This window comes from Heterodontus francisci, chromosome 32 (assembly GCF_036365525.1).
Source record: "Heterodontus francisci isolate sHetFra1 chromosome 32, sHetFra1.hap1, whole genome shotgun sequence".
NCBI lineage: Eukaryota > Metazoa > Chordata > Chondrichthyes > Heterodontiformes > Heterodontidae > Heterodontus > Heterodontus francisci.
In genome coordinates this window covers 32,337,907-32,359,182 of record NC_090402.1, presented here as the reverse complement: position 1 = coordinate 32,359,182, position 21,276 = coordinate 32,337,907, and the positions used below count along the sequence as shown (strand labels likewise).

At 39.6% G+C, this 21,276-nt stretch overlaps 1 protein-coding gene across 1 annotated transcript in view; it reads right to left on the bottom strand.

The window, feature by feature from the left end:
* niban2b (niban apoptosis regulator 2b) overlaps positions 1-21,276 on the bottom strand; it is a 237,193-nt gene that overhangs the window by 24,956 nt on the left and 190,961 nt on the right. The window contains exons 6-8 of the mRNA XM_068012649.1: positions 19,474-19,589; positions 6,560-6,664; positions 495-657 (exon numbers count right to left, since the gene is read on the bottom strand). Of these exons, the coding sequence (XP_067868750.1) occupies positions 495-657; positions 6,560-6,664; positions 19,474-19,589 (384 nt within the window). The remainder of the gene's footprint in view (positions 1-494; positions 658-6,559; positions 6,665-19,473; positions 19,590-21,276) is intronic.

Here is a 21,276-nt window from a genome sequence, read left to right as displayed (position 1 = left end):
CCTGTCAGTAAATCTGTATAAATATACGACAGCTACATATTAAAACTAAATGTCAAAACTCCACACTTTGCAGGTTAAGACCTTGCATCATTATTAACAAGGAGGTTTTAAAATAAGACCTCTTACCAATATCCCTGCTGTGGAAGTGGTTAAAAAGCAGTTGAATGTTTGGTGTTAGATAGACCAGAAGATAAGTAGCCATGTGCAGATCATCAAAGTCAATGCTCAGAAGCAATATTGTCTCAGCAGCTTGCTTACCAATGGTATTAGCTTTTACATAGAAGAAAACGACCTATGAAATGTGGCTGATGTATGCAGCAGGAAAATTGACAAGTGGACAGTTATTATTCAACATATGTCTATGAAACACATGCTGCTAATCTGAGCTCAGTGTCATTTATTCAGTAGGGGAAAAAAAAAGACTATATGTGAAATAACTCTTGGAATTAGTTTCTAAATGTCTACTTTCCCATTGTTCAGAGATGCTGCCTGACCTCTGACTTTATTTCCCACATGTTCCTTTGAGCTGATAATTTGGTCCATATCTGGACGAATCCTGCTTTCCAATCCAGGGCGGGCTTCTTCACACTTTTGTAAAACAGCTTCATATCTGGCTTTTGTCTGCCCCAGAACCATTTTATGCACAGCCTCTGTAATCTGGATGGGGAGAATGAGAATTAGTAAAATCAAAATATTGCAAGCTGTATTTATGTTTAAGTAACATTCTATTTTTTCCGGTCTGTTTTGTTTCTTCCTTTATGATCATAGTCATCGTCAGTAAAGAAGCTTGGTTTTCATATTAAAGGCCAAGTACTTTTTAAATTGGCAAATGGAACGGTTACATTGATAACTGCAAGAGTGTAGCATGGCTCTTGATATCATCAGGTTAATGGCATTGCAAGTGACCTCATACAATACACAATCATAACTGCATTTACCATAAATTTCTTTTAATAATTCAGTACCGAAGAACTGGCAGCAAAACCAACTGACAAAGGACCAATAGTCATTTGTAGATGTTCTGAGCCTGCTCTTACTACCACAGGTTTACGTGTTGCTGATGCTCATCACAGAAGTAACCCTTCTATTTCAATTGTACAAAATTAGAGCATTTCACAGATGGACAAAGCAATATGTGTATTTATTCTTTATTTATTTAGAGGTACAGCACTGAAACAGGCCCTTCGGCCCACCGAGTCTGTACTGACCAACAACCACCCATTTATACTAACCCTACACTACCCCCATATTTTCTACCACATCCCCACCATTCTCCTACCACCTACCTACACTAGGGGCAATTTACAATGGCCAATTTACCTATCAACCTGCAAGTCTTTTGGAGGTGGGAGGAAACCGGAGCACCCGGAGGAAACCCACGCAGACACAGGGAGAACTTGCAAACTCCGCACAGGCAGTACCCAGAATCGAACCCGGGTCGCTGGAGCTGAGAGGCTGCGGTGTAGCGCCAGGGAAACCCAGAACTATGAGAGACACGTGCCAATGTAACAGGGTCATGATGCACAGATATTGCAGAGCCAGCTGCAACCCAGATTCACTATGGTTGGCTGCCAGAAAGACTTGATCAAACACAAACACGGCTTCTTCACAGCCAGCCTTGGAAATTGCTATCTACTTTAATGGATTGCAATGATTGCACAAGATCAGTGCATCAAGGGTGGTGATAGCACTGGTCTCTCATAAGATGGGAATGGGAACAACAGAAACAAGCTTCAAAACAGGCACCTGTCCAGAAAATTAGCTAAGAACAGGTCTCTAGCTGCATTTAATTTTTCCAGACATTTTATAGAGATCCAAGTTGGATTGGGGGAAGCAGGCTCCTTTGCTGTCCCCTTGTATTATCTGCAAAACATTTTTTGATTGCCATTTCTTCAAGAGAATCAGCATGAAGCCACCTTCTAACATTCCCTTTATATGCAAGTGTGGTTCTAAGCAAGTTTCATCTTCAATCTGTTGGAATAATGTCCTTTAATTTATAGATTCCAGGAAAAATAATGCTTCACTTTTTTGCTTCTCATTAAGGACATGGAGGAAGATAGTCATATCAAATTTTAATGCAAAAAGAATACCATGTTAGAGTATTAAAGCTACTTCAAAACAATATAAAAGCCAGAAATTAAAAAAAAACACACTTCTGCTCATCACTCCATTTTCTCTTTGTAACTTATTCAAATAGAAATAATCATTTGTTTCTAATGAAACTTATAGCAGACCTTGTTTTTAAATTATGTTCACGTCAAACAGCTGCTGTCTGGATGCATCTGCTTTCCGGGTGCCAGTACCCACTTGGGGAGTTGCATCAATAAAACTGGCGCATGGCTGACAAACTAATTTCAAGAAGCTGGCTCATCCAACAACTGCTGTCACAAATCTGAAGAACATCCTCACACAACACACACAGCTAGGCTAAACATATGACATGATTTCAAGGGTTAGGCAAGCATTGCTGCAGGAATCTCTCTCATTTGCAATGATGCCAGGGCAATTGTGAACTTAGGATAATGCTTCTCATTGGGACTGAACACAAAGTTGAGACAATGTACTATTTGTCTGGTATGATATGATAAACAAAAAGATGACATTTTCATCCATCTTACTTCACAACTTGACAGCTTAAGCTTATACAGAAGATAGGAATCTTCAATTATGAAGAGAGATGCTGGAAACCTGGGTAGTTATGCACTTCATCATAACCAAGCTAACCTTTTGACTCCTCAATTGATAAATTATGGTTCCATCAATATCCACAATGTAATTAAAAGGAATTGCAGCTCAATCCTGATGCCAGTTTTGACTATTTCTTTTGCTTTAATAACTAGTCAATTAAATCTGTCTGTACATTGAAGTATTTCGGCATTAGGTGACAATGTTGAAGAAGCAAGCAACAGATTAGCTGCAAGATGAAGGTAAATACAAGCAGGATATCCAGCATGCTAGAAAAAGACAGATTTGCATTCAAATATCTTGGAATGAAAACAGGGAGGCAGACGATGCAGCATATCTGAGCAGAAACTGGAAAAGCCCTTTTCAAGTTGTTTTCCAGTTCAGAGGGGAGAACATTAGCTGTAGCTTGGTGCTATGTTTTCATTAAATTGATACAGAAATGGATTGATGTAAAGCTTTGTGTTAATAATTTATGTTAGTGATGACTGATAAACTACCTTGGGAAACATTTTGAAGAAACTTGGCAGGAGTTGTATGAAGATTTTATGTGGGGTGAAGGTCTGTGTGTGATGTTGATTTTACTAATGCAGAATTATACTTGGACAGTTCGATTACATGGGGGAACAAAGGGAGCGGTTTAGCAGCTAACAAACTGATAGATCAAAACTTCACAATCCACATTAAACATCTTGATAACCTTTCCAATGTTCAATGGAAAAATATCCTGAACAGAAACACTGTGGTTTTAAGCATTTCTCTCCTCACCCAGTTCACCCTCCTCCATAATCTGTGTACGCTATGAATCCACTCACTACAAGTTTAGGTAAACAGATTTTGGGCCACACAATGGCTCAGTCATTGCGATGCAGGCAAAGTGCCAGGTTTAATCCTTATATGAAGTAACCAGCTGAGGGAGCCAACAAAAGACATTGCACAGTTATTAATCAGTAGCAAAAAGCATTGGCTATTGTCAGCACCACAATAATTGGAAGCTTATGTCCCAAGTTGCAAGTTTATATACACCTTCAATGTTTAAATCAGCTTAGAGACAGAAAGAGAAAAATATGGGTCCCACACATTAAGTGAGTTCCATATTTTGGGAACCTGGTGACACTTGCACAATATACAAGTGGCTAGGTCTTCAATTTTTTCTCTTCGAATTAGTCAAACATAAACCTGAATTTTGCAGATCTGGCTCAGTTCTCAAAGTACTTTCTGTCCCACAGTGCTGGTTTCAATTGACTGCACTTCACACGTCTGCAATTGTACTGTTGAAGGACTTAACTTTAAAACAACGCTAAAATGTTTTATTGATTTTCTTTATATACAAATAGTGGGAGGTTTGTGAATATGAGCGAGGTTGACTCAGTCTCAGCTGTCCCACTCCCTGGAGGATGGCACACAGCTGCTGCTCATGCATATTCGACACTTCCTTGGTGAGATTGGAAAATGGTCCCGTCAAGAAATCACAGCTCAAACCAATATTCCAGCCCTCTTGACATAACAAAGTGCATTAGGGTACCAATGTGTTCTGCTGCTGAACCACTCCTATCAAGTTTGTGTGTGCGTGCATGTATTTAATGTAATCATATTTTAAACATTTGGAATAATTTCAACCCAACTGAACACAAATGTTAAAATTTGATTACATTAAATATTCAAGACAGGACAAATGTTTATTCCAGAAAGTTCATCTGGACAACTTCTCAATAAATATACACAGAAATGACCTTAAATGATTTTTTTGGGCCAGTTTGCCAGCATAGTAATAGAGAGTTCATTATCACTTAAGTTGAGTGGTGTAACTAACCCCATGACATCATGTCCATCTAACACTCCAGCCTCACATTCAGCAGTTAAATACCTTCTAAACAGGAAAAACTTTGTTTAGCTCTTATGAAATCCATTGCCACTGCTGCAGCTTCAATCTAAACAGCATAACAATATTGCAATGTTACTATTCTCAACAGCTTCACAAATCGGGCAACAAGGTTTCACAGCTTGTCCGAGTTACTTTGGAAACCATCACCATAAAATGGAGAGAAAGACAAATTCAGCTAATAAGGCTGATCAAAATCATTGAGGATACTTCCCCTTTTCTCACTTCACTGTCCTGCTTTTCACCAATCTCAAACAGGCACAGATACCTCAATCTAAGCTCTTTGCCATTTCCCTACTTTCTATCTCATTGCAACACATCCTGTGCAATTTTGTTCTTCCACTCCAGACCACATGGCTGTCATAGAACAAGTTCATGAGTTGTCAATACCTCTCGTGCAGTTTCAGTTGTTTCCAATGAAATAATTTCTTAAAAAGAATAATGACACATATAAGCCATGAGGCATCCCGTATTACATCTTCAGCATTCCAGCCAGCACCTAGTAATTGGTGGCCTATCCCAATTGCTGTCATACTGCACATATAACATTTTGAGCTTCATGAGTTTGTATGGAAGAACTTCTGATGCACCAACCCACACATTTAAACAAGTTTAATGTTAAATTCAAAATACATTCATTGCAGAAAACCTCAGTTACCTTTCCACAGCTAAATACTTCCCATATTACACCCAGCCACTTGCCCTGAACTTTGATTGGCAAAAATGTTCTCTTACTCAATTTAGTTCTCTGCCCAATCAGTTATTGCATCTACTAAGTAACCTCCCCTTTATCATCTAGAAATATAAAGGAATTGCATATTGTACTCAACTACAGCTCATTAAAATCCATTAGAACACACAACTTCACCACTAATACAAGTCTCTCCGTAGTTCCTGCATGATTCACACGCCCAGTCAATAATCTCAGAACATACTTACATTGTACTGATGGCATGCTGTAATTTAACAGATCCTAAAGATCAGATTTCTGCAAAACCAGTTTCAATTCAGAATACAATACCCACAACCTGTCACAATTGTTGACCTTCTGCTGGTCCAGATAAATGCCACAATTGGTTTGCACGGGTGTATTTTAGGACTGCACTCACTCCACTTTGAATAAATTAATCTTTTTGTAAAGCACACCATTTTAGTGGAACTATGGCCTCGATTTTCCTTGGCCCCATTACCAGTTGGCAGATTCACATCAGAATCAGTTTGAAAAAACAGATATCAACGAATAATGCACTTCGCTTCCAAAGGTAGCTGACAGCTCCAGTGAAAAGCTTCCTTGCAAACTTAGCTTCATTAGATTCCCTTTGAGATGGGGATTTGGCAAGTGCTTCTGATTTCTAAATACCAGATGACAAAGAGCAGCTACCACCAGCATGCAGGTCTGATTCATAGAACCATATAGCAGAAAGGAGGTCATTCAACCCATCATACCTGTGCCAGCTCTTTGCAAGAGCTATCTAATTAATCCCACTACTTTGTACTTTCCCCTTAGCCCTGCAAATTTTACCTTTTCAAGTATTATCCAATTCTCTTTTGAAAGTGACCATTGGATCTGCTCCCACCACCCTTGCAGGCAGTGCATTTCAGATCATAATTCCTCTCTGCATGAAGGAATTTCTCTGCATCGCCCCTCAGGTCTTTTGGCAATTATTTTCAATCTGTATTTATAGTTACTAGTGGAAACATCCTCTCAATATTCACTCTACTAAAACCCCTAACAATTCTGATTGTGGAAGGGGTGGGGAGCTGGATGGCTGATCTCTCAGGCTTTCCCTTACAGGCAGAGAATATTGTTTCCACACTGCTGCCTGTAAGCACCCTCCTTTAACAATAGTGAAGATCCCCAAAACAGCAATGGGCAAATCCCTCCACACATTCTCTTAAAATTCAGAAATTCAAGCATCCTTGCATTTCCAGAAGCATCGAAGGACTGTAATTAGCCACTGGTTAAATAAATACACCCAAAACACAAATACTCACCAGGATCCAGGTCCTCTGCCGATCATGAAACTTGCCCTTCATCTTTGGCTGGATCGCTGTTCCCAGCTCTGGTAGAAGCTCTTCCATCACCAAGTTACTTATAATCTTGGGAAAGAGAAAAAAAATACTTGAAAATGATCCCTTTCAAAAAACTTTGCACCACTTAATTAGTATTTATTAAAGGCTGTGGCATGATACCTGTTTAAATCGCCAAAGTACAGCTGGCCAACCAACATTCCCACAGAGGGAATGTGATTCATTTTGTTTCCTCCCCCATCAGAAATCCACTTTGATGAAGCTTCCTCAATCTTCTGATCAACATGAATCAGATTGAAGACCTCACAGAATGTCAATATCAAAACAAACCTAAACTCCTAAACTGAATGCGGCCAAAGCAAAAAAAAAAATGAACAGTTAAACGCCACATGATATTGACACCTTTGCATCAGGTCCTTCTCTGTACCCTAACTACGATTCCCACCCCACAGCGAGAGCGCGTCCAGATCTGGAAAAAAACTGACCAAATATGGACATTTTCAGCCTACCATACTGACATTCAGAATGTTGATCAAAATTTCTTTTAAAAATGACTGCACTAAAATGCTGGGTTTACACAGTCCCAATTCAAGAACATCTTGGCACTTGGATTGCATTACTCACAGCAAGAGTCACATTTGTATTTCTTAAATCACTGTCATTGTATGTGCCTTAAGCACGAAGGGATCTTGTGTACATCAGCAATACTTCATCCATAATACTAACTCAAATAACTTGGTTGTAAAAGGAAATTTATACAAGCCTTCAGCCAACAATGCCCAGTTACCATGAGTGAATAGTTCAGTAACAATCAGCTTTTGAAAGACTTTAACCCATTCTTTGATTAAGTCATAAAATCTTTTCTGAACAAAAGACTACAATCTAATGACTAAGGGCTGCAAAACAGTCTCCTTCACAGTACTTTATAGAATTCTGCCAAAGACTTCATGAAAAGAACAGTTTTCTGGTCCCTCTTTGGAAACTGCTAATTAGTGTACAAGTACATGAAGGTCAACTTTTGACTAGCATCAGACTTGGCATGAACTTGGAAGTGAAGTATTGAGAACAAATCAAAAGAGATCATGGTGTTGCTGTAGAAGGCATTGGTCAAATCCTTTCTGGAGAACACATGGAAAATACTGCAGATACAAAAGCAGATCAGCATTTGTAAAGAGAAAAATTATTCCAGATTCCCAGCATATGCCATTTTCCTGTGCTACTTTTCCTATTTGCAATACTGTGGACAGTTCTGATCAATGTAGAAAAAAAATTATTGCTGTTGAAGTGGTACAGAAGCATGCAACAAATAGGGTTCCAGGTATCAGGAATTTATTAATGAAGAAAGATTGAAGAAATTGTGTTGGCATGTTTGTTTCTCTAGGAAAAAGAGAAAACTGTGGTGATCGAGCTGAAGTTTGAGATTATGGAGGAGGACAGACAACGGCAAATTTTTCAATAAGGTGCAGGGTTGAACTATTACGTGACAGAAGTCAAAAATTATGTCAGGAATAACAAGTGTCAATAGGAACCGAAGGGGTACTGTTTCGTCCAATATGCACCTGTGGAATGTGTTACCGAGGAAGAATTGAGGCAAAGGCAATGGTAAAATAGCAGCAACTACCACTACTCAGCAGGCCTTGTGTCACAAACATATTCAGACAGCCTCAGACCACCATTGGATCTCAGTCCATTGGACTAAATCTGGCTTTTGGCTTTGTAAACATGCAATTGGGTCTGGTCAGATGGGAAATGTTAGGTAAATGTTCAACATATTGAAATGCTTAACAAAGAAGATGGCAATAAGATGCTTATTTGGAATCAATTAAAAAAGATATGATGTCCAGTCATTCTTTTCATAATTGCCAGCAAGTCTATATTGTGATGGAGTCCTCGTGTGCAGAATGCATTCTGTGCAGCTGACCCGTTGGGTGCTATGACCTTGGATTCAAAGGTTTTTTTTGAGACAGACCCCGATTTGAAAATGAAACTAAAAGTCTCAATGTTCTGGGAGGTCAGAACCACCTTAAACAAAGAAAGAGGTTCTTTTTTTTTAAACAAAATCAGAGATATGTAATTGGAGCTTAGGTTTCAGGTTTTAATGCAGTGGAAGGGAAGAAAAGCCAGTTTTTGTGCTTCTAGAGAAGCTGTTTGGAATTGAAACAGACTACAAAGCAGTAGGCTGGAATAGTTGTTTTGAATGCAGACAGGGAGCCTCGACAGAAGGCTGACCATTGGTGAATGACTTATGGCAGCCATCTTCTGTGGCCTAAAAAGTGAATTAGTTCTCAGAGCTACACCAGCAGGACTGTTGTGAGCAAAACCAGGGAAGTTCCAGAAGGGTGTGCAGTTTTGGTAGAGACAGTAGCGGTGGGGTTTGGATTGCAGAGAAACTGCCAGAGTGGAAATCAACATTTGCATCTTGGGAGACAGGATCTGGAGATCTCCTGGATAAGTTCAAAGACCTGAAGGACTTCGTGATGGTTCGGCATCATCCTGCTAAGATTGCCAAAGGACTTACGTGATACATCTTGTTGCATCTGATAGTTAACATGTAACCTTTAAGACATATATCGACTGTGATTTAATTGTTAGGTCATTTAATTTATGTAGGTTTTGGCTTGTGTGTTAAAGTAAAATTCGTAACGTTTGGCATTTGCTTCTGAAATTGGGGTCAATCAGTGGATTCAATTCTTTTGGTTTGTTGGTGGTCTCCATGGGGATCATAATATGCATTTTAAGAAGAAACTTATAGTGTACAATTTTGTTTTCCAATTTGCTCCACTCTTCTAAAGACAGTGATGTGAGGTCGCCATTGGAAAGCTTTAGCGACCTTCTGGTACCTTGTTCAAACAGTAATCCATGTGTGACCCATGCATGTGAGCACCTGCAAACTATTTCACAGGGAAAGTTCATGAGCAGGCTGTGATCGTAAGCTCAGTTCCAATGTTTAGCTGGTAAACTGGCCTCTCCTTTTTCAGGGCAGTCAGTACTCTAAGGGGCAAGAGGTATAAATACGAACAAATGGAATTTAGAGGCCAATTATTACTACTATCGGAAGTTTCTCGAGAATGGCAGGGAGGCCTGGAAAGAGGCCAGGTTATCTGAAGGTCAGGAAACTGTGGGGAATTAATGGCATTATTTCTCTTTGTTTCTACATTTTTCTCTAAATATTCAGCTGTGGTTTGGTTTTTCCGAGAAAGTGTGACAGACATATCAAACAGCAGCTGAGAGAAAGGCAGGAGCGGAGAAGATGGAACATATCCAACCTGTATTCAATTTGAATGCAACATAAAGATAGCAGCTGGCTTTCTCCCCAAGTTTGATAAACTTAAAGAAACTGAATACAATCTATCAACCCTCTCGTAATATTCAACCATGTTGAGCATACTTTCAGAGAATATGATGTTACAGGAACAAGACCAATGATTTTATTTAATGGATGCTCCATTATACTTGAAGACATTCAGAAACCTATGGACATATTACCAAGTACAATAAGGTCAGATTTTTGTTCAGTTTACACTATTTCCTAGGACCTGATACTTTTCAGCATTCCATAAACCTAACGTGCCATGTGACAATGTATTTTAATACTCTGCCACTGTGAAGCAGGACACCTTCCATCTACAAAAATTGATGTACCCGCAGCAAACAATCCATTTAGGTGGAGTGTCTTCTCTTGGTCCATCTTTGCTGATGGCTATGACAGCCAATCCTGCACAGGCAGGTTCTGCCACAAGTGCTGCACATGAAGCTAACAAGTGACACTGAGTTGTTGTTTTCAGCATTGGCGTCTATTGCCAAGCTGCTGTAGCCACAGGTCATCATGATAGTGCACGTCAGTCCACAGAATGCATCTCCATTTCCCTCTTTCGCCAGCTAGTGACTCCCAGGTGCAACAGTCGACATTTAGAGCCATCATGTCAGGCAGCAAACAAAGAAACATGACTAAGTTTGCTCCATAACTTGAACAACTTAATTGCAAGGAAATGGAATTACACAGGATTTCTTCAGCTGTTGACTGTACAGCGCTTCAGGCTGTGGAACAAAAAAAAAAGCATCACTCCACATGACCTCTGACGACAGCCATCAAACATCTGCTGAAGCCACAAGCTCTGCAGTGTGTTAGCAGTCACCTGGTTTCATTGCTCAGAGAGAAACAAGTCATCAGCAGCCAAGTGCTGTCTGCCATTTTAAGACTGTTAAAACTTCACAAATTAAATCCAGAACACAGACAGTAGCAGACTTTGTCTGAAGCCAGGAAATATTGTAGAATCTCATCCTCCAGCTGAATTCCCTTCCATCGTAGCATTAATGCTTCTGTTTAATCCATGATCTCATGCGCTGAATGCTACTTACATGCAAAAGGGAAAAAAAATCACAATCAGGCTAATTTTAGATATTTGATTCATTGTATAGAAATGAAGAGGCAAATAGCACACTCACGTGACTACAGACGCGCATTGCACTCCAAACTGCCCAGCTAAGTTATAGAAGCAGCATGTCTGTCCTCTGTAGTAAATCATGTCATCTTGTGGCTAAGAGTTCGTTCAACAATATCCAAATATACACCATTTCTTTTTTTAAAAAGTCTGATAAAACAAGTCGTGCTTATGCAGATTTTAGTCATGTGGATTCTCTCTCTTCATTCTCATAGCACTAAATTGTTAAGAGAAAATGAATAGCATCTAAATTGTTCTAAATCAACTCTTGATAAGCATCTATACTCTTGCCTGGAACTACATACAAGAACCTCACAATCATCATGAGCATGGGAGAGAAGCTTCTGTTCTATCCCATTTCAGCAAAACACATGGCCATAGATTCAGCATTTTCATGATGTGGTGCCTAATGGTCATCTATTTTAATTACTGCAGTGAGTTTGTCAGCTAATCTCCCGACAAGTCAGCAGCCAAAGAGTTATTTTAGCTTTGCTCTTGAATGTACAATTATATTTGCATTCTACAAACTTATGCTATATGGTTTCTGGCATGATGGTCACAATTAACAATCAACATCTAGATACAAAATGAGCTGTGTGTCCTGGGATCTAGAAACTCTTCATGGGGAGAAGGAAAATCAAAGCTTTTTTTGCTACTTCACAAATGCATCCCACATAACTTTACATAGAATTCTCTTGTAATTTTACTCAAAAAATATCAATGCTCAGTTTCCTGCACTCGTGGTGAGCCCAAACAATATGTACAATAATTCATCCAGCTGTTAGAGATGCACGAGTGCAACCTGAAGGGCTCTCGATCTCCACTCTCCTAGTAATGAAGCACCTGGCATCCAGTTGGTACCTTGCAAAGATGGCACAGCAGCAATCTAGAACTCGTGTGTGGGAAAGGCTAGCATAAACACACTGACATAGCGTATCAGCTGCATCTGCCACTCTCCTTGTGCCTCATTAAGTTAAGGTTTTGTAGCAATCAAAGTGGGAGCCTTCCATCTCCTTGGCTTGTGTTCCCATATCATGCTCTGTGTAGAAACTTGTGACAAACCGAGTGAGCACACTCATCTTTAACTATACTTGGTTCCACTGTATAGAAAATGAAAATATTCCATTTGTCAGAGACTAGGCTGAATTTTATTCATTTTAAATTAAATTGTATTGTTGAATTTCATTCCCTCACTGTTTATTTTGGCAGAGTTTTTTGGCTCACAAATTCATTTACACCACTCCTTCTTGCAATTTGGCACGACTAAGGCTTTAGGAATTTTCAACTTTTTTTTCAATGGACCACTATTTTTGATAATACAACACCTACAGAAAAGAATGTGTGTAATCTAAACTTAGGCAAGAAGCCTTTGGAACAACAGAATTGGGGTAACAAAACAAAATTCTATCATCTCCTCCAGGGATCCCCAGCCAGAAATGTACATAATGAACAAGTACTGGAGAACAGATAGACCAAGGACAACACAAATCAGTTAAAACGCAAAACAAACAGCAATGCAACAGACTAAGAGCATTATTTCACTAAGAAACTAGTTTGGCAGTGAAAGGATTAAATAAAAAATACCATGAAGACTAGATGGGGTAGAGTTCCTACTTCGGGCGCAAGATTGTGCTAGTTTTGAGAAAACTTACCCCACCCCCAAAGTATCCTTTCAAACTTATTTGCATATAGTCTAAAGCAAATTTTGTCACGGATCAGCATAATTGTACAGTTCTTTTTAAGACTATATATAATTTTTTTAAAACTTGCTTTAAAAATTATTCAGTGATTCATTTGAGTGAAAACTTGGTGCGGTTTGATTAATACAGCTGAAAAAGGGTTTCTCTCAAAATAATAAGCATTTTTAATCAGAGCATCTAATGCACAACCTGCAAGTACCCTTGATTTTAAGTAACTGAAAATGAATTTTAAAAATACAGACCAATTTGCTAGCTATATTGGAATATGGTAGTCAGTTCCTTCGCAAATTAGAACAAAAATTGGACTCAAATACTTTTAAAACATGCTGAACACACACACAAGAAATAGGAGCAGGAGTAGACCATATGGCACATCAAGACTGCTCTGCCATTCAAAACGATCATGACTGATCTTTGGCTTCAACTCCACTTTCCTGCCCGCTTGCCATATCCCTTGAATTCCTGACAGACCAAAAATCTGTCTATCCCAATCTTAAATGTATTCAATGATGGAGCATCCACAACAGTCTGGAGAATTCCAAAGATTCACAACCCTTAGAGCGAATTAATTTATCTTCACCTCTTAAATCTTAAGTCTTAAATGATTGGCCCTTATCTGGAGACTGCCCCAATGTTGCAGATTCCTCGACCAGCAGAAATAACATCTGTGTCTAACCTATCCAGCCCCTTCAGAATTTTGTATGTTTCAATGAGATCGCCTCACCTTCTTAATTCCAGAGAATATGGGCCCCATTTACTAAGCCTCTTATCATAGCGAACCCCTCATCCCAGGGACCAATTTAGTGAATCTTTGCTGTAATGCCTCCAACGCAAGTATACGTTTTCTTAAATGTGGAGACCAAAAGTGCACACAGTACTCCAGATGGGGTCTCACCTGTACAATTGTAGCAAGGCTTCCTTATTTCCGTACTCCAATCCCCTTTCAATAAAGGCCAACATGCCAGTTAGCTTCCAAATTGCTTGCTGTACCTGCATGCTAACTTTTTGTGTTCCTTGTACAAGCACACCCAAGTCTCTTTGAACATTAACACTTAGCAGTTCCATACCTTTTAAAAAATACTCTGCTCTTATATTCTTATGACCAAAGTGAATAACTTCACACTTCCCTACATTATATACTCCATCTGCCATCTTGTTGCCCACTCATTTAACCGGTTTATATCTCTCTGCAGCTTGTGTCCTCCCCACAGCTTACCTTTCTACCTACCTCTGTATTATCAGCAAACTTAGATACATTACTCTGTCTCTTCATCCAAGTCATTAATATAGATTTTAAATAGCTGAGGCCCCAGCACTGATCCTTGCTGCACTCCACTATTTACTGCCTGCCAACTTGAAAATGCCCCATTTATGCCCACACTTTGTTTTCTGTCCATTAACCAATCCTCTATCCATGCTAATATATTACCCCCAACTGAGTGGAAACTCCAGGCTGATGTTCTCAATTTAAATCAAAATGCCAAGAATCACTGATCTTCTGACGCAAACAGTGCATTGTGGGAGATCAATAACAAAAGAATACAAAATGCTAATTATTTTCTTCCTTTTCCCCATTTATGATGTATTGGCAAAGATGGCTGGAGAGATCAGCACCCTTACACATGCTTTGTAACCAACGTGGCATTCAGTCCTTTTCCTTAGGAGAAGCACCTGATCATACTCGCTGCTTTTGTGCCTAGCATCTATGGCACGGATTTGAATGGGAAAATCATTATTACTACAGCTACTTCTCAAACACAATCCATGAATCCTATGGGTATGAACACTAAGGTTCCCAGCACTGTCGAGAAGGCAGAGTACGAAACAATTTTGGTTTTCACCATAAAATTTTATTACGTGTCTTTCACAAGGCAAAATTCTTTGAGAGAGAGAGAGTCTTCTATTTTAGAAGGTTTATTGGCACTTTAGCCAGAATCGATGCTGATCAGTCAAGCATCAGGGTCAAAGAATCTCAGAAATGCCATGTCCAAATAATTAAGAACTTATTTTATTCAAAATATAAATGTTCCTGGCAAGTGTTGGACTTCAATCAGCCAAAGATTGAATTCTGAGCATGGACAACTCTTCAGCTATATAGGGCATTGGTGAGAACACATCTGGAATACTGTGTACTGTAATGGTCTCCTTATTTAAGGAAGGATGTAAATGCATTGGAGGCAGTACAAAGAAGGTTTACTAGACGAATACTTGGAATGGGCGGGCTGTCCTACGAGGAAAGATTGGACAGAGTAGGCTTGTATCCGCTGGAATTTAGAAGAGTAAGAGGCGACTTGATTGAAACATAAGATCCTGAGGGGCCTTGACATGGCTACCTATTACAAATGGACTTTGATACTTAAGACTGCTAATACAAAGTAACATTAAGAACTGTGGAGAAGCCCACAGGCTAGCATGTCATATTCCCTTGGCAGGAGAGGAGACAACAAAAACTGCAGGATTGTTGAATTGAATAAGTCTTATTTGAGAGGATATAATAAGGGCCAACAGAAAAATGCAAATTATTGTTCCTGTGTTTAAAAAGTGCACAATTAATTCGGATAAAAAGTTCCGTACAGTACATTTACTTCACGTTCCTCTCAGACAAGAAATTCTCATCTCCATTAATTGGAACTGTTCCATGCATATTTAAATAACTGTGTAGAGGGGTAGGAGGAGTACTGCTCAAACAGACCTAAAGCAATCAGAGCTTAAGTATGTGCTGTGGGAAGATGAAGTTTTCACTATTACTGACTAAAGTTACACCTGAACCTCACACACACCATCAAGCATGTGCTTGTGAGTCAGCATCAATACCTGCTTATTGGGAGCCCTTCCCACTGAGAAATCCATTTCAGCTGGTTACAGCAATGATTATAGCCAGATAAATCTTGGATATCTTGGATAATCTGGAAAAACTAAAGAGTGGTCTTTGGAATATTCTTTTAGCAAACATTTTGTCTTTAAATTTAAGCTGCCACCACCTCCAAAATGGTCAGAGAAAAAAAAATGTTGGGAAGAGTTTAAAATTTGTTTTTTTTCCAAGAAAAACCAAATAGATATAGTCAATTGCTTTGGACAGAAAACAACAAAATTCAAGCTTTCTTCTTTTGAAGAAAAAAAAATGTGTAGTGGAGTGAGTCAGCAAGGGAGGAGATTGCAGGGGCTCTGATACAAATTTTCTAATCCTTTCTACCACAGGAAAGGTGCCAGAGGACAGCAAATGTGATACCATTAATCAAGAAGGGTAGTATGGATAAACCAGGTAATTACAGGCCAGTGAGTCTAACACAAGTGGTAGGGAAACTACTGGAAAAAATTCTGAAGGACACTTGGAGAGGCAGGGATTAATTAGGGATAGTCAGCATGATTTTGTCAAAGGGAGAGCATGTCTAACAAATTTGATTGAATTTTCCGAGGAGGTGATTAGGTGTGTAGATGAAGGTAAAGCAGTTGATGTAGTCTACATGGACTTCGGTAAGGCTTTTGATAAGGTCCCGCATGGGAGATTGGTCAAGGTGGTAAGAGCCCATGGGATCCAGGGTAATTTGGCAAATTGGATCTAAAATTGGCTTAGTGGCAGGAGGCAGAGGGTGATGGTTGAGGGTTGTTTTTGCGATTGGAGGCCTGTGACCAGTGGTGTACCACAGGGATCGATGCTGGAATCCTTGCTGTTTGCAGTGTACATTAATGATTTAGACTTAAATATAGGAGGTATGATCAGTAAGCTCGCAGATGACATGAAAATTGGTGGTGTTGTAAATAGTGAGGAGAAATGCCTTAGATTACAGTACGATATAGATGGGCTGGTAAGATGGGCAAAGCAGTGGCAAAAGGAATTTAATCCTGAGAAGTGTGAGGTGATGCATTTTGGGAGGACTACAAGGCAAGGCAAGGCAAGGCAAGGGACTATACAATGGATGGTAGGACCATAGGAAGTACAGAGGGTCAGAGGGACCTTGGTGTACTTGTCCATGGATCACTGAAGGCAGCAGCACAGGTAGATAAGGTGGTTAGGAAGGCATATGGGATACTTGCCTTTATTAGCCAAGGCATAGAATATTAGAGCAGGGAGATTGTGATGGAGCTGTATAAGACAGTAGTTAGCTGGAGAACTGTTAGCTGCAGAACTACAGTTCTGGTCGCCACACTATAGGAATGATGTGATTGCACTGGAGAGGGTGCAGAGGAGATTCACCAGGATGCTGCCTGAGCTGGAGCATTTCAGCTATGAAGAAAGACTGGATAGGCTGGTGCTGTTTTCCTTAGAGCAGAGAAGGCTGAGGGGCGAACTTGATAGAGGTATACAAAATTATGATGGGCATAGATAGGGTAGATGGGAAGAAACCAGGGGGCATAGATTTAAGATAAGGGGCAGGAGATTTAGAGGGGATTTGAGGGGTGGTAGAGCCAGGAACCCTCACAACATTTAAGAAGTATTTAAATATGCACTAGAAAGCCATAGAATACAAGGCTACGGGCCAAGTGCTGGAAAATGGGATTAGAATAGATAGGCTTGATGACCAGCGCAGACACGGTGGGCCGAAGGGCCTGTTTCTGTGCTATATAACTCTATGACTTATTTAATCTCTAGGTCCTGGGTTTAAATTTGACATGATGAAAGTCTCCCATATCTGGTGTAAAGGTCACCGTGAAATAAATTCCGAGTCAGTAACAGACAGGACCAAACTGGTGATCTCACTCAGAAGGGTCATCGGCTAGTTGGATTTGGTAATGAAAATTATACACTCGTGCATTAGTGAGTGTTGAATTGAGGCTAGGGCTAAAATACATTGTTAGAGCAGAATAAAAGGAAACTGCTTTGCAGTCAATTATAGTTAGGATGGCACTCAGTTTAAAAAGTTGGAAAATGTTCTTCCAGAAATAGAAGGAACCACTAGGTTTATATCACAGGAATACAGCTATTGCTCAGTTACCTTTATAACTGCAATAGTTACAGTATCATTATCACAATGCACAAACTGAAGACTTCCAGCATCTCAGGGAACCTGCTGGCAGTCTATGGTTAAAGTAAAAATTACCAGATATATTTAAAATATGGTTCGGGTGGGTTGGTTCTAATTTTGATTTGTTTGCAAATGCTGCTGCCAATGTAGATGCAGTGACTGTCAATGGACCAAATAAGAATATTCTCGCACACAACAGCTACAAATCTTTGCAAGAAAATAAGTCTTCAATGAATCGGAATTTCCCTCCAAGTATCTCATTTCCTCTTTTGAAGGTGGCAAGAGTCTGTAATCCCCAGGACCTCACCCAAATGAAAAGGCATATATTAATGAACTGAACTTATGAGACACTAAGTCAGCTGATCCAAATAACTTGCCCACTCTCCCAAACTACACACACCCGTGTTGTTCAACTACAACTTCCATGATGAATTTATGCCTGTAGGTGTAGTGAAATAAACAAATAAGAAGTGGACAAAAAAATAAAATCTTAGTATGGAGCAACAAGCTGCTCTCCAACTAGCTGCTGGCTACACTTGCCAAAGAGATGCTTCAATGCCACTGTAACATTGTGCTGGTTCAAGTAGAACAGCTGCAACCAACATAGTGCTCCAGAGCACAATGTTACAATGAGCCTGTCCAACCATAAACACAAGTCTGAATCTATGTGTGCCAATTGACTAATGCCAGTAGACATATGGACAAGCCAAGGGAAACATCCACACACATTAGGTACTCCCATTTCCTGAGACCGGGAGGTGCAGCAAGCATATACAGACACATATGCGTAATCTTCCATCTCAAAATTACTGGAAAGATAAGCATCCTCTTCCTCAGTTACTGAAAATATTTTCCCACATAGCTCCAAAAGCCACTATATGACAGGTGATACCTTCGACATATTTCCTGTGGGAAGTCACCTTGTGCTTGGTGGGTTCAACGCCGTTGTTGCTTCTGTGGTTTTGCTTCTTGTTCTTCCAGGCACTCCAGTACAAGTGCCTTCGTCCCTGACTAAGACCAGTGCAACACTTCATTCAGTTAATAAGTTTTGCATCCATTAAAATTGGTAAAAAGACAGGAGAGGATCTGCTTTAATAGATCTTACTGGCATGTCATCTGACACCTTGGGGTCCACTTGCTATTATTCAGGTCACCATAAAGGACTCACTTTGATCATCTATCCTTACCAACACTGATAACACGGCCTTTCGATCTCAGTTGTCTCTTGGTCAGACAGACCATAAGCAAGTACTTCAGGTGTTTGGGATTTAACCTTTTGGACATCATAGATGTGGTATCAGTAACAGGTCTGCATTTCACATCCATAAAAGCATGAGAATGGGCACTACAGTATTAGTTGAGTCAAATTCAAAGTAGTTTCCAGACGAGAAATTTAAGTCATTTGAATGTTGAGATTACCTTTTTGATTTGCACCAGCAGCTCTTGATCAATGAACAAATCAACATGCAACACCACGTCAAATTAAGTGAATTGCTTCACAACCTTCAGAATGAATCTCTCTATGGAGATGGAGTGTGAAAGAATGCGTGAAACATTATTTCCATATTGGCATGACTGACACAATAATTGGGCTCCTGGCATCTTACATTCACAGTAACAACTTACAAAGGAAGCATCACTGTTTGAAGCCTGAATAAACTGACTGACATAAAAGAGGGCCACTGTTTTAACATACTTTACTTGGGTTGGCAATAAAGGCCCATACGATGCCGGAGTTGCACTTTCAGTGAGGCAATTCACAACCAGCTTACCTGTGCTTGATTGCCACACAGCATGTCCCAGGTGCCGTATTGATCTTTTGACTGGCGGTACAATCGGACAGCATCTGTGAAGGCTGGAGTCTCTACTTTGCAATCTTCAGGCAATCCTGGAGTTGAAAAGGAAGTAATATTTATATTTATGAAACATTATATTGAACAACTCTCCAATACTTCCCCAAAAATCAACAGCATACACTGTTACAACTAATGGAAGACACTGTGTACGTGAATGGTCCATGATATTAAGATCAAGCAACTCTGCACAACAGCACATTTGAATGAGTCAACAATGGGGGGAAACTATAGAAGCTTATAGCATAGGAGGCCGCCAAGTAGATGCAAGGCTTTCACAGTGCATTCCAAAACTAATCCCACTAGTCTACTCTCTCTTCATATTCCCATATCTTGCTCAGCTTCAAATATTTATTTGATTTTCCTTTAAAAGATGGAATGTGCTTTGCCTCAACCACTCCCAGTGGCAAAGCATTCCATGCTCCAATAATTCAAATAAATTTGGAGTACCTCTGCTCACTGACAATTTTCAATTGAAAACCCTTCATTACCGACTCAACTGAGGCAAATGGTCTTTCCCATAAAATCCAAAATGATGTCGGCCTTTATATGGCTTTAGCTATTGCCACTTTCAAGGAATAATACATTTGAACATTTGGTGTCTCTGTTCATCAACATCCTTCAGGTATTACGTGAATGCTTCTATTCTTAGTTTTTCTACCCAAAATGCATTATGTCACATTTGTCGACATTAAATTACCATTCTATCATTCTGCTAATGTATGCCTTTGAGGAATTTTCCTGCCTTCCTCACAGTTTGTCCAACCTCCTAATTTTGTATCAGCAGATTTTCTGTTAAGATGTTTGTTTGGCTTATGTGTAGGGTTCAGGGAAAGGAAGGTCAAGAGCTGAAGTGATTAGCACAACTGCCTTTTGAGACTAGGACATGTTTCAGAACAGTCAATAGAGATGAAAGTCTTTTCTTTCTGCTGGTTGTAGGAATCCCAAATTAAAGTTATCTTGACCTAGATTGGAAGGGACAGGTTTACAGCACAACACTTCACAAATAATTTTCAACAAACTATCATCCCAGAGAAGCTGGTAAGGGAAACAGGCGAGCTACACTGGGATAGTAGAGGCTGTTCTTCTGAGGTTTGGGTCGAAGAACATTGCTGTGTCAGAGGTGATGAGTGAAACTTCACATTGAACTGGTAGAGCTCAATACCAGCATTGGTTGGCAAATGTAGCCAAATATTTCATTTTTCAACAATGTTCCTCAGCCCAAGAACACAAGGTTCATACAAAGTCTTATCCTCCTAAAAAACCTCAAAAGGCTTTTTGAAGCCATACTAACAGTATATATACACTATTTGATGTGGTTGAACACTGAGCGAGTTATAAAAGGATGCACCACGACAGTGAACAAATTGTAACAAGGTTTTCTGTATTTATCAAGTACATATTGACATCAAACATCGAAGCACTAAATTTTTTGGACTTAGAACAAACTTTGTAGAATGAGAGGATTTTCACAAAAAGGGCATAGCTAGTACACATAAAAGAAACAGTTATCCTTTCGAAATTTCTGACTAAACCCAACCGAATAAAAGGAAGCAAATAATGATGCTGAGCTTGGAAGAATCTTGCCTGAAGACAATTGGTAAATCTTTGTTGAAACACATGCTTAAGATCACGATGATCAAACAAGAATTTCAGCAACCTTTATCGCCTATTAGAAAGCCTCGTGTTTACTGTGCACTTGTGTCACACTTTGTCAATTAT